At 38.6% G+C, this 14,993-nt stretch overlaps 1 protein-coding gene across 2 annotated transcripts in view; it reads right to left on the bottom strand.

The window, feature by feature from the left end:
- The window catches only part of FGGY (FGGY carbohydrate kinase domain containing), a 123,184-nt gene that overhangs the window by 58,808 nt on the left and 49,383 nt on the right, over positions 1-14,993 (bottom strand). For both annotated transcript variants that reach the window (XM_009993577.1, XM_009993576.1), the window contains one exon: positions 10,890-10,993. In XM_009993577.1, coding sequence (XP_009991879.1) covers positions 10,890-10,993 — 104 coding nt within the window. The remainder of the gene's footprint in view (positions 1-10,889; positions 10,994-14,993) is intronic.

Raw genomic sequence — 14,993 nt, 5'->3', positions numbered from 1 at the left:
GTGGGGTTTAAACAGGAAACTCAAAGGGTTTTTGCATGCAAGTATTATTCCTTAACTTATTATTGTGGGGGAGAATTATTCTTCAAAATCTGTAGTTCTTACTGCAATGAAGGGGAAATACCTAGGAAAATCTTTTCAAATGAGCTCTGCTTTATTTATCTACTCTGGATACCCTTCTCTCATACCTCAAGGCCTTTCTTATTTAATTATTGCATAATACAATTAACATTAGAGATTTATTTTCATTTTTCATCAGTAAGTAAGTATTCCTTCTGTATTAGTGAGGGCCACTACACTCAACAGTATCATACTTACGGGTAAAATAAATAACCTTCTGCAGAACCCCTGAGTTACTGGAAGCAGATTTACATTATGTAGGATATGCTACCACAAACTACTTTAAACATATTCTTAAACATCTGAATAACTAAATGGGTAAATCCCGAGAACCTTACTTGGTGTGTACTCAGCCCTTACTTACTGAGACAAACTCTCCAGGACAGAATAAACACTGAGAGAAAACCTCAGGCCTTCACGCACAGTTATAAACAATGAACTCAGCATAAACTGTGAGTCCTGTCTGACACTGGGAGAAAAGCACCAGCTAAGGCTTCTCATTTTGCTCCCAGAATATGAAAAAAGATTTACTTTTTCCCTAGTAAAACCTGCCCCATCTAAGATCTTCCCACAGCTGGAGCAGCAACAGGAAACTGAGATGACAAACTACTGATCCGTGAGAGGCTGAATAAAATTGGAAATGGAGAAAAAAAGCCTTAGTAAGAGGCCTACTTCCCAAATATTGATTAATTTTTGCCTGACTGGGGGATTTGTTGCTGTAAAGAAAAGTAAAAAGATACTTAGAAATACCATTGCAGCCATACCACCTTGGACCATGGAGTCCTTAATAACCAGCACACACATATCACACCTTTCATTAGATTCAGTTTCACGTTCATACTGCAAGTGGTAAACTAAGGAAAAGCAACAATCTGACAGAATCATACTGCAGACAAACAGCACTAATAAAAAACCTGGATTTTGACCCCAAATTCCACAGTACTCATTGCAAATATGGCTAATTCCAATACTTAAAAACTACTACAAAACTATTAACTTGTTTTTCACACAATTAGTGTATTCCCTTGAAAATTCTATTTAATTGTTTCAGGGCCCAGAAACCACCTAAATGATGGCTAAGGACATCCTTTCTCCTATCTCATTTCACATGTATTTTAGTTATCCTTTTACAGTTCAGTTAAGGTCTACTCACAAAAACAAGATTAAAAAGGGATCTGCAAAGGTCACTCATTATAAATATGTTTAGGATTTGAGAAAAATCCCCTATCCAGCTCTCCTTGGAAGGGAACACTCCAGGAAGACACTCAGGTTTGCTCAAGAGTGTGGCCTTCAGGTTACTACATTCTTCTGGGTCTAGAGAGGAGCAACCAGACTTGTTAGTTTGCAGTGTTGATAAAAGTGTTGGACCTCTCAAATCTGATATCCTCCCTTTGAATAACAAAGAAAAGGAAAGACAAAAATCTTGTGTTATAACAAAGGGCTGCTGCTACTGATGGAATTCTGTGAATAAAAATGAGAATAATGATATCTAAAGAACTAATCAAAATTGAGTTGCTTTATCCTCCCTACAATGGAGTGATGCTATGCTATCTGAACATCAATGAACGGTGACAGTATTATAACTTCCCTAGCTACAGAACTCAGAACACAACTTTCTTCTTACAGTGGAAGAAACAAAATCCCCCAAACCCTATTAAAATATACAGTTGTTGCAGTTAGGAGATAAAAGTGTGAGGTGCTAGTTTCTAGAGCTAGATCTACTAACATGTAACCTTCAATGCCACAATGCTTGAAGTAGGAAGGCCCAAATTAGGCAGCCCTATATTTCCAGCAGCCAGACCAGATAAATCTTACTAGTGTCATTGTAAGTACGTAAGAAGCTCAGTCTCTCTTGCTCAGTCTTTCTAAGGCAAAATATTGGAAAAGGAGTGAGGAACTGGAGAGGAGCCCTATTAGCAGTAAGAAAGACCAGGAGGAAGCCCAGATAAGCTTTTATGTCCATTGTGCTCACATCAAAAAAGAACAGAAAATCCTAGGAAGGAAGAAAACCAGTCTTGGGTTTACATATTGTTTATCATCCAGTGCAATACCCTACTGTCTGTTGACTGTAAATGCTGTCATCTTAGAACACAGAAGAACCTTGCCACATAAAAATCAAAATTTCCAACTCAGATATGCTTCTAAAGCACTGGACAGGTGCAGTTTGTACAAGACATAACCATTTAAAACCTACTAAAATATGGAGTGCCTCAGACTCCCACCTAATGAAACTGCAGTAACAGTTCCTACTTTCTTACCCCATTTGTTCACTTCTGCAAAGAATCCCAGGACCGCCAAGGAGAAGACACTGCAGAAAGTCTTAGTATTATAAATCTGACATCCTAAGACAAGGCTCTATGTCACAGAGGGTATTTTGCAGTCAACCACAGTATAGAAGCCACTGTGTCTGTTGAAATTTTTAAAGCAAGTTTTTTCACTGGTGTCAGTCAGATGTCTCTAGAACATCAGCCTTCATAAAATCTTCAAGCAGAATATTTTTCAAAGCATTCACTCTGTCCACATCTATTCTTTAAGTCTTTGAACTCAAACAATCTGTTCACAAACGAGAAGGAGAGTCGACTGCACAATTTTCTGGAAACATTATGAAGCATTATCTAGTTTATGTATGACAAAGATTGTATTGCTTTCACCTGCATCCCCTGATCAAGTTGGGTACCAGCAAAGCAAAAAAAAAAATGGGGTGTGAAACTTGGACATCTCTTGACAGGCATACACTGAACAGGAACGTCCCATTCTCCCAGTCACCAAGGAATACCTGAGCTTTGAATTATGTCAGGCCAGGAACAAAGGAATCTTGCTCACAACAGAAACTTTTAATAACTCATTTACTGAGAAAGCCTCCCCTTTCATCTCTGCCAAGCTTTAGGAAAGGCTGGGAGGCAGGCAGAAATAAACATTATACAGACTCACCACTGCTAGCTCTAAAGTAAACTCTCCAACTTCCTATTTACATTTCAAGATCTTAAGCTTTGTGGTTTACTAGTTCTGCAAGTAAGTACTTTGGGTTTTGGAGGCTGCCTGCACATGATTTCCCACCACTACTGAAGTCTTCCTAGCTTTTATTAATATAATAAGGAGGTCAGAAAAGCAACAATCTTTTATATACCCTGCTAGCAGAAATATTCTGCTTCTTGCCTTTTAAAAAGAAAACAATGCAAACAAAGCAAATAATATCAAATTAATGCCAGCAAAGGGGATATTACAGTTTGGTTTGTTTCTTTTTCAAATCAAGGATGCTAGAATATGAAACAAGACAGTCTCATTAAAAAGGGGTGTGGAAGACTTCTTTGAGGGACAAGTAGAAGAGGACATTTTATGGATATGTAACCTTTCTAAGGCTGTAGGCAGAAAAGGCACCTAAATAGGCTCTGTGACCTTTTCCTCAGAGGGCTAAATCTGTGTACACTCAGGACGGGCAACCTGTAACAACAGTCATGAAGTAAATGTGGTTTCCATTTTATGCAGCCCTCCCCAAATGTAAAACGTCTTCATTAGCTGAGAAGTCAGCACTGTGGCTGCTGCCAAATGCAATATAGAAGCCAGATGAACTGAATGAGGACAGAGCAAGGGAGAGGTTTCTGTGATTCTGATTTATTCTCCCATTTGAAAGACCCTAGCTCTGTAGCTCATGTGCAGAACAGGCCTTGCAGAAGAGAGGAATATTTTTAAAAGCTTATCAATTTCATAAAGCTCACACACATAATTTCAAAGACTGGTCTAGGCTGCCCTAGCTTCAATAGACTTGCTTTTGTTTTTATTTTCTTCCTACTGCATTCCTCCTGCTTCTCCCCACTCGCCTGACTCTCCCAAACCCAGCCCCTTTCCTCTGGTCAGGAGAAGGACAAATTGCTGCCTTTGCTAAGCCCTGGGTCCCAGCCAGCTGGCACTCAGCTGCATTGCCCCGGGCTTCTGGCCCTGTCCCCTCGGAGACTGCACGTTCCACACCAGGGATGCATGTGCAGCAGGGACTGAAGAGTGAGAGGCTGAAGAGCTGCACACTGACCTCCACCTCCCTCTCCGCAAACACATTGCTTAGTACCATCCCACTGGATTAAATATAGCTGGCAAACCAAGTACCAGCCTATTTAGCCCCTGCAAGTTTTCCCCTCATCACAGATCATTTCCAGCAGCTGAGAAGTCCCTGTGTAGTAATTACTCAAACGTCTGCTGCTTTAACAACGTGGCATGTTCTGAAGAGGAGACTCTCGTATCAGAGCCAAAATATACTGAATCCACTTGCTGGTCTGGCTCCCACCGAGATTACAGAGATCAGGCAAGGAGAACACTTTGAGCCAGCATGTCTCTGCAGTCTCCACTCCAGGATGTACTGCAAAGGACACGTACTGTGCATGCTTTGGGGGTGGAAACGTGCTTTACACTCTATTTGTGTGAACAAAGCTGGCAGCCTGGGCGGATATTGTGGAGCAGAGAAGCTCTATTGTGTTTGCCAGTCATCACGAGAATCAAATGAACAAATTTAGAATAAGCAAATTGGGCTGAAGTTCCTTGAGCAGAAAACAGGCAAAGACTGGTCAGGCTTGGTAAAAGAGAGTAAGGGATATTCTTCTTGAAGTAATCCATAGTAAACACTGGAAGAGCAAAATTATCTGGGCATTGTGCTGTTCCTGTATTTGCTGAAATTCTGTCTTTTAGATCATGCAATAAACCTGAAAAGACAGAAGATAAATTACTTGTGCCTCTCCATTAAAAAAATTACTAAATTATAAGCTTCAAACCACATACATACTATGACCCAGGGAAAAAGAATTGCACATCAAGACAGGTGAGTCAGTTCCCAAGGACAAGAGTCACAGAAGGAACAAAAACAGATGCAAAAGAAGAGACTCCATCTAAACCTGAAAAGATTCCCTGAAAATTAAAAAAAAAAAGCTGTTTCGAGTACAGAAAGCTGATAAACAGGGAATGGCTGAAGAAGTACACAGACCACATCACCAAACAAAGATGGAAAAAAGTATCAGAGACTCTGTATTGGAAGGAGACAAACCTTGTATGTATGGGGACTCAAAATGTCAGCAAATTTGGACACCCCTCTGGCTCAGTGAGCTGAAATCAGGCCAGACAATGTTCCCACTAGAAGCTGCCCTGGCTGCTTCCTTCAGCTGTGAATCTAAAAAGGTGTTAGAACAAGAATGACAAGTATTTTCATAATGGAACAACTGTTCTGGGACAAGTGCAAAGCAAAACACTGATCTCTAAGTGAGCCAAATTCACTACAAACCAGGCAGAAATAAGAGTTTATATCCATTTTATGAACAGGACCATTTTATTCAACATGCATAAATAGTGCAGACAACAAAAGACAAGATGGGGTGTTGCAAAAGAAGATCCCCGCTCTCTCTCACAACGTGCTTCAGTATTTCTGAATCTTGCAGCTCTTCATGCACATTGTCTTTGTCCACCATAAATTCCCCGTCTGGTGAAAGAAGCACTATGCCCTACTGACTTCATAACCTTCAGCACTCTCAATTTTCCAGAACTATTATTTATTTCTGCTTACTCTTTAAAAGTACTTCAAATTCCTTTCTGGCTTACAAAACCAGTCCTAGACTGGTCCCAGTCTGTTAGGGAGTCACGTAAGTTTACTCAAACCTGTATGGTCTCTTTGACAAAAAACTCAAGATTCTAATAAAACATTTTACTTTGAGGGAAAAAAAAAAAGTTTTGTGAATTTAGTGCCACAAGAACAGTGCTCTGCTGATATCAGGTATGGGAAACTGCAAGATTTATCTTCCAGAAAAGAGCAGCAGTATTGCTAGATCACGTGCTCCAAGGAATACTAGGAAATTTCTGTGTGAGAGTACCCTGTCACACTGCTTGTTCCTATTTCACTGTTGCTGTTTGCTAACTGACATCTGAGAGTCAACTCAATTCTTGATGGTTTTACGTATGTGCAAAAGGCCAAGCATGCTTGTTTTCAGGACTGGGAGAAGATAATACAGATCTCTGTACCTGAAATTCCTCCAATCATATAAATGTTTCAGAAGAAATGGGATTTTTGAAACCTTTAAAATATCCCATAAAAACCTTAAGACACTGGCAAAGACAAGCTTTTTGGGAAACCAGTTACTTTATTCATAGAAGTTAGGGCATATCTGTGAGACCCATGTAAGCTACTAGTTAGGAATAACACACAGACCACATCACCAAACAAAGATGGAAAAAAGTATCAGAGACTCTGTATTGGAAGGAGACAAACCTTGTATGTATGGGGACTCAAAATGTCAGCAAATTTGGACACCCCTCTGGCTCAGTGAGCTGAAATCAGGCCAGACAATGTTCCCACTAGAAGCTGCCCTGGCTGCTTCCTTCAGCTGTGAATCTAAAAAGGTGTTAGAACAAGAATGACAAGTATTTTCATAATGGAACAACTGTTCTGGGACAAGTGCAAAGCAAAACACTGATCTCTAAGTGAGCCAAATTCACTACAAACCAGGCAGAAATAAGAGTTTATATCCATTTTATGAACAGGACCATTTTATTCAACATGCATAAATAGTGCAGACAACAAAAGACAAGATGGGGTGTTGCAAAAGAAGATCCCCGCTCTCTCTCACAACGTGCTTCAGTATTTCTGAATCTTGCAGCTCTTCATGCACATTGTCTTTGTCCACCATAAATTCCCCGTCTGGTGAAAGAAGCACTATGCCCTACTGACTTCATAACCTTCAGCACTCTCAATTTTTCCAGAACTATTATTTATTTCTGCTTACTCTTTAAAAGTACTTCAAATTCCTTTCTGGCTTACAAAACCAGTCCTAGACTGGTCCCAGTCTGTTAGGGAGTCACGTAAGTTTACTCAAACCTGTATGGTCTCTTTGACAAAAAACTCAAGATTCTAATAAAACATTTTACTTTGAGGGAAAAAAAAAAAGTTTTGTGAATTTAGTGCCACAAGAACAGTGCTCTGCTGATATCAGGTATGGGAAACTGCAAGATTTATCTTCCAGAAAAGAGCAGCAGTATTGCTAGATCACGTGCTCCAAGGAATACTAGGAAATTTCTGTGTGAGAGTACCCTGTCACACTGCTTGTTCCTATTTCACTGTTGCTGTTTGCTAACTGACATCTGAGAGTCAACTCAATTCTTGATGGTTTTACGTATGTGCAAAAGGCCAAGCATGCTTGTTTTCAGGACTGGGAGAAGATAATACAGATCTCTGTACCTGAAATTCCTCCAATCATATAAATGTTTCAGAAGAAATGGGATTTTTGAAACCTTTAAAATATCCCATAAAAACCTTAAGACACTGGCAAAGACAAGCTTTTTGGGAAACCAGTTACTTTATTCATAGAAGTTAGGGCATATCTGTGAGACCCATGTAAGCTACTAGTTAGGAATAACATGCCAGCTTCTATTTCAGTGCCTCAAACCTGCTGTTGTTTTTACTGTAAAAACTACTCACACATTTTATGTAGTCACCATAGCTACATAGTCTCCTAAAAGTTCCAAAACTAAATGTGGGTGCTGGAGCTTAGAGACCCTGTCTACAAAGCACGACGACATGCAGCAGCCCACTCAGAAAAGTCAGCCACTCACTTGAAAGGAATATCTACATTGCACAGCCAGATCAAAGCTGCAGCAAATGAACCCCAGCCCTAAACGAAGGGACAATCCTTCACAAGTAAAAGGACAAGCTTATTTGCCATTCCAAAGGCAAATTCTGCCCATGACTTTTGCTAGGGCAAAAGAGACAGCAGAGAATCATGTAAAATGAATAAACTGTCCAAAAATATTCAGAGAACCATCTTGTCTTTTCTTTTTCCTCATGAATAATGCATGAGCCCTGAGGTGGCAATGACCTTCAGTAACTACAAACTCAGACCTGGACTTGGATCAGTAACCTAATTACAACAGGCTTTTCACTTCTTTCATGAGCTATTCAAGTATCTCAACAGAAACAAAAAATGCTTAGTGTGTGTGTCTGATTACCCCAAACTGTCAGTGGTTAATTCCAAAAGCCTATCCTCACTTAAATATGGTAGTTCTACCACAAATTAAACTATTATAGCCAGGAGTAAAATTAGGTTCCACATTTGTACTTTCTAAAATATCAAAGGCATTATTAGCAAAGTCTTTTGTTCAAGATCTCTGGAGTCCTTGAGGTAATGAAAGCTGGGTCAGGTAGTATTTTCTCTTCAAGTAAAGGCTGTGTTCATGCAATACCTGCTTCTATGACTCACGGAGTATTTGGGCTAGAGAATGGATATTCTGTACCAATACACACACACCAACAGCAGTACCCCTGCCCTGACCAAAAAAAGAAGGGGGGGGGGCGGTAGAAAGGCATAGCAGATTGATACTGAACAGTTTCCTGTTATGATCCCTTGAAAGAAACCCATCCTTACTTTCACCCTGCTTTCTGTTTTCTGAATTTCTCCTGACAGTTGGCTCTCTCCTTTGCCAGAACCACAACAAAGGACGGCCTTGAGTTTCCACACAGGCCATTTTCTCCCTCTCTCGTCTCTGATCATCTCACAAAGGTATTATTGTTGCTGGCTCACTGGGGCTCAGTGCACCTGAGGCAGATCAAAGGCACTTTTTAATGCCCGCCTGACCACACAGGTCTCTCTCCCACTGCATTAAATTAAACTCGATGATTAATCTCTGTAGCCCTGAGGGTCCCTTGGTGCACACGGACAGAAAAAATATATATTTCTATCAAAACACAAGTATAATATACTTTCATTTTATAGCCCTAATTAAAAAAAGGAACAGCTAATTTCAGCCAAATGCAGCTGCATATAGGTCTCATTAAAACACAAATACAACCGCTCTGTGTGCTCTACATTCATTTCATGCAGTTTATGCAGGTAAGAGATAAAAGAATGGTAAAATAAAGTCCTTTCACAGATTAAATCCAGAGAAGTTTAGAATGTGCTTATTGTCTCCTGGCTAAAGATTGTTATACTTCTGAACAGATGAGTGAAGGAAGGCAGTTAAGGAAATGATTATAAAATGCTGAGTAGTTACATTTAAATAAAAATCTACTTTAATCTAGCCAAAAACTGAACAAGCATCAATTCCTGAGTTTGCATTCAAGTGATGAAGAGCCTTAAAAGGTTCTACCTTGTCTATGGTGTGGAGTCCATGTATGACTTTGGGGTTGCTTTCATGACAGTACAGAACATTGATTAACATTAACATGAACTTTATCATGTCACTTTTGTTACTTTAGCATGTTTAATGGCGTCACATCTCTCATGGTTGTGGAGTATGCACAGAGCTGGTGCCATGAAAGTGATTATTGATATGCCACGCTCTAGTTTGGGAAGCAAAACAAACTATAATAGTGAACTGGGTCTACATTAGAACTTACAAGTATTAAAAATTAACAAACAGTCACACACATCTCCTTCTCCAGGGCTAGTTCTAGTAAAGGAGTAAGTTAGAGCCAGCTGGCTCAGTTCCAGCTATTCAACACTGCCCTTCGACCTTTTGGAGAAACTGTCTGAGAGCTCCTCAGCTCATTTTGGTCCAGTATTGTATCTCTATTAACCCAACTCATTTGAACAATTTAGACTAATTTCAGCTAAATGAAAGAGGTCAGGAAGAGTTCAGGCAAGGTTTGAAGGGTGACTTCTTCCCCCGAGCTGGTATTTGCAGGGTGCCCTACCTGCACCACGACAGACAAAGTGATACCAATGTAATTTTTCAGAGACAGTAAGCTAAGAGTGGTGGAGTTTGAGGTTTCAGACTCATGTTTAGGATGGAACTCACATGTGTTTCAATTAGCCTACAGGATTTAAGCTTTTCTTAAATGCTCTGCTACACAATATTAGGATTATTCACAGCTTTAAATTCAATCATGTGCTTAAATGCTTTGCTGAACTGCAATCCATGTGACAAGATCACCATTTATTTATGCTTAAGATCACCATGTATTCATGCTGTTACTACGACGACAACTTCACTTACTTTTAAGCCTGAGTTTTTATTACTGTCTCCATTCTTTTTCTCTACCAGGGCTCTCTCAATGAAGCATGCTCATCATCTCTAAAACCTCTAGCACTCCCATTGCTATTTGCTCATTTAGGAAAAATTCAAATTATAATCAGTCCAAATTTAAGACCAAAATGAGTTTTAAATTAAAAAATGTGGCAGAAAGGGTACTTCTCTAAATGGAATGCTTTCAGACTCATACATTTTAAAAACTTATAAATTTCAAAAGCAGACACTAAATTTTAATTGCAGTCTCAGAAAAAGCTTTTGCATTAATTCACTGAGAAAAAATCAGCAAAGTGAAAATTGCTTATCAGGGTTTTTCTTTCTTTTTGGTCATGATACGTATCATAATTCTATACATCATGGCAACTTTCAGAGGTAGAAGGATTTATATTGATTAAGTGAAGAGGTGGGGGAGAAGGGCTGCAACTGAAGACATGCACTCCTTTCTCCAAAGACACTATTCTGTAACACATTAGTGACAGGCTTGTCACGGATAACTCAAGCTCAGAGGCTTTGGCTCAGATTTCAGGCTGCTCTTTAAGCTACTCTAGCATCGTGGTTTTTACTTTCCATGTCATTTTTCAGTATTGATTTCTACTACTATTAAAGCTCTTGCTTAAAAGCAAATGCATGGTAATATATAATTAATATCCAAAGGTAAAGATAGAGTTACCAGAAAAAAATTCAAAGAAAAGGAATAGGGCAAGAAGCACAAAGGTCATTTTTCCCTTCAGAAACATTAATTACTATTATCTGTACAAATTAGGACTATGCATACAACCTACCCCCATGTGGCATGAAGATGTTCCACAGATCATAGCAACCCGGGATGTAATTGGCTGGTTTTCACATGGCAGGTTATGTCCTTTCACATCTGCTCCAATTACTCCTATTAAAATAAAATTAAAATTCCGTTTTAAAGAAGAGCAAGCCAACCCTCACAACACCCAGTTTTCTGCACACAAATGATTGCTTAGTATCTCACACCACTGCTACAAATCAGAAAAGTGTACTTAGTCAATAATCCAAGTTATTCTATAAAATCAGATTAAAATGTATTTTTATTCCAGACACATGAAGACACAAGATTATTTCTCTTATATTCATATTTATCATAATCATTTTCATGTGTGTTTTTTTTTATTATAATCCAACCTTTAGGCTAGGTAGCACACTAACATGCAGAATAAAAGACTGCCCTGTTGTGAAAGGCATTACAGTAGTTTGTAGTTATGTTTATTTGTTCACAGTTTATCACACATAGACTGTATGATGTGTTTTGTCAGAGGATGAGCTGGAGAAAGGGGTAACTTGGCAGGAGACTGGAAAGCTGCCAGTTTTGTTGTCTTAACTGCTGCTGCTGTTCTGTCCATGTCAGACAGAACCATCTAAAGGAAGATTACTCCTTGCCTAAGAGGAACTGTGCTTGGCTCTGAGTAGCTTCTGCATGCAAAAGGACAGGAAGGAGGGCAAACTCAGTAAGTTCTCAGCCCACAGCAGAAACATACACCAGGAGATGCCAGAGAGAAGCCAGGAGCTTGCTTACAGAACAGGGCAGACCTACAGACAAGCTTCAGCATGAATCACATCATATTCAATTCAATTAAGGGGAGGCTAAAGTGGAAACTGCCCTCTCCTCCTCCTCTCCTCTGCCACACTCTTGCATCCCGTTGTGCTGCACCCAGCAAAATGCAGCAGCCCAAAAAGTGCTACTCTTTTGTTTGTCTTTTATTTCTATTGAGCATTACTTTTCAACTGGTAAACTGGTCACCAGACTGTGCACTGCCTCTGCAGTGTGCAGTCCAGTGACTAGTTTGCCAATCCTGCTAAAAAAATTAATCTTTCTCCTCACTGTAGAAGGAACAGGAAAGCATTTGCTGGACCCTGTGAAGGATGCCAAGTGTAACTGCTGGTTAGTATGCTCCATTTCATTAACACCATCTTGTTTAGGTAACCACTGCAAAGTTCTGTTATTAAACTGGTCTATTTGGGTTCATCTTACCATGGTTGCCATGGTTATAATGGTATTATCATCATTGGTAATTACCTAGATAATGAGAAAATTAATGTCTAAAACTATGCAGTCTTTCAAAAATCTGTCCTTGTGTCCCTTTATTCTAGCTAGCTTGTAACTATGTAGTAGCATAGCTGTCATACCCTGAGTTTATTTCTAAGGAACAAAAGATAGCTAGAAGTATGGCTTCTGCTTCTTCTGTTTTATTTATCAAAACCCAAACATGACTCAAACACAGACATCCATGAGTTCGTATTAGGAGTTTTGGATAGAGTTGTCTAAAAAGCAACTCCTTTCTTAAAGGACATAAAAATATTGTTCACACTCATGTTTAGATACTTTTAATCACTAGGGAAATAAGCATTCTGCAAAACATGCATTCTGGCCTTTTGGAAATCAGTGGGATTTTGTCTGTGGCTTTACTAGTGTTTAGAGTTGCTAGAGTCTTCCTATTTGTGATTAATTGAAGTCAGTCAGTAAATAAGTCTGGAATATTCTCATAATAATGAAACTTCAGTTATTTTGTTCACTAAAGATAATTCAATTGCTATTACAAGTCGCTTTCACTGGAATTTTTCACTGGAATCGCTTCCACTGGAATTTCACGCTGGAATTTTTCATACATTAAGAAAGACTCAAAATCTTTTAAAGATTCTCAAGAGAGACTGAGAAGAAGCCTGTGTACCACACAAACTCTAGGATAGATTTTAGAAAAGCAGGCAATGCTTAGAACTGATAAAGTATTTTAGATACTGTACAAAAATGCTGATGTCTTTTTAAAAGGTGCAATGTAAACACTATTTTTATGAGGCCAGTGGGACTGACCTCCCATACTCACGTTTTTTAACTGTAGGCTCTTTTAAATTGGTACAGTAGGTCAGAATGTAAGATATACCTACTCAGCTTTTAGGTTTTTCCTTTTCCATAATAGGTATCAGATGGACTGATTCAGGAGTCATAGATGACCTCCACAGACATATGTATTACATAATTCTTTATCTTTCCCTTATTTTTCTCAAAACTTTGAAGTCTTCATAAACTTCAGGAACCTTTCCAGCAATAACAAACTTCATATCCAGCCACAAGCAGACCTGAACAGTGTGTCAAAAGTTATTAACACTGAAAACAAGATGTCCATCGTGTCATTTTGGTTTAGCCTGCAGGATATAAAAGAGCCCTTTTCCTTACTCTGCTGTTATAGATGATTTTTAAAACAAACAGCAGAATGTGTTTAAGAATGAGAATAATGAAACCTGCCGGATGTTGTTCCACAAACTAATCTAGTGCTTACTGATCTCTAAGTCCGACCCTTCAAACAAACTCTAAACCTCAACATTTCACTACAGATCACAGCAGAGTAAGCACTAAAACACAAATCAGTACCTTTTAAAAACAGAAGTTTACATCAACTGCAAGAGGTATTTATTTCCAGTATTTTCACCTTTTAATTGATTTTTTCAAGTATCTCTATTTTCTTTTCTTCTGTACCCCTTTTAGCATTATTAAAAGATGAATATTATTTAGTGTTGTGCCATCCTTAATATCTTTTTATCAGAACTTCTTAGATCTATTATCTGTTTTGTCCTTTCACTTTCTTGTTTTTCCTTCAGGATTTTCAGGTCTGCATGCTACACACTGTGTGTTAAACAGCTGAAAAAAGGTTCTTGTTATTAACAGCTATGGATGAAGGTGTATTTTATTTATATATATTGAAGAAATATTTCAGTATTTGAGATATATCTACAATATTAATTCTCATTCCACACATCTGCACTCTCCACCTCTTCTTTTGCTTCTGCTGTCTGTTCTGCTGTAATTTTTTTTCCTTTTTACTGACTTTTCTTTTGGTTTCCCTACCTATTTTTTACCCTTCTCAGACTCAAAAAGAATGAGTTCCATCTAAAAATCTTCCTCTTTTCCCAGACTCTGCTCAGTTATTGTGTGATTAGCATGCAGGTTTTCCCATAGCATTACTGACTCTCTGTAATGTGTCTTTCCCTCTCTAACAACAACCTTTGCATTTATTTTCTCCTGGCACTAATTTCAGTAGTCTGCTAGTGTTTGTGGTGCCATCTGGGAAAACATATTCTGATAAACAGGACTAGCATAAGCAAACTGCCTCTATCTACTCAGATTTTACTCTGGGATGCCAGTAGATACATATTTCTAATGTTAGAGTTTCTTTATAGAAGACTACAGCAAATCTATTCTTATTTAAATTCAATTCATTGGTTTCAGAATCTGAAATTTACCGGGCAAACTTTCTGTGCTCTGAATCCAATGCTCACATAACTAAATGACAACTAAACTGTCATTCTCACATGCTCTGTGACAATCCAGTTTTTCAGCAAGTTCATTATTTCAGGCCACCTGATTATTACATCCCTTTCAAGAACACAAAACTATGAGGGCACATAGTATTAAACACCTTTTTATGCAATGAGGATACTAATTGACACAGATTTTTAAGTCACAACAGTAGCAACACAACGCATGTACAACTATGCCACTAAACCTCAGTCTTCCCTTTTGCAGCTGGATCTCTATCTAATCTTTCTCAAGTATTAGGAAAAGCCATCTACTCGATTGCCTAACCTCATCAGAAGCAGTTACCAAAAGCAGAGTAAATGGGTTTAAACATTGAAAAAGTTCCAGGCTACAACTTCTCGAAGAACACATGACATTTAAAACAACACGATATATTTGAAACAAAACTGCTACTTTAGCAGCTAATCATAATTCTTATAGATGTAGAGAAAGATACTCTGATGAGCAACAGATTTCCATTGAATAGTACTGTTTCAAAAACACTGAAACTTTCTGAGGTAAAACTTTTTTCTAAACTACCAAACTAAAAAACCTCAATTTCCTGCTG

This window comes from Chaetura pelagica, unplaced genomic scaffold (assembly GCF_000747805.2).
Source record: "Chaetura pelagica isolate M959 unplaced genomic scaffold, ChaPel_1.0 scaffold433, whole genome shotgun sequence".
NCBI lineage: Eukaryota > Metazoa > Chordata > Aves > Apodiformes > Apodidae > Chaetura > Chaetura pelagica.
Note: the sequence above shows the minus strand (reverse complement) of the source record. Positions and strands in the feature narration are given on the sequence as shown.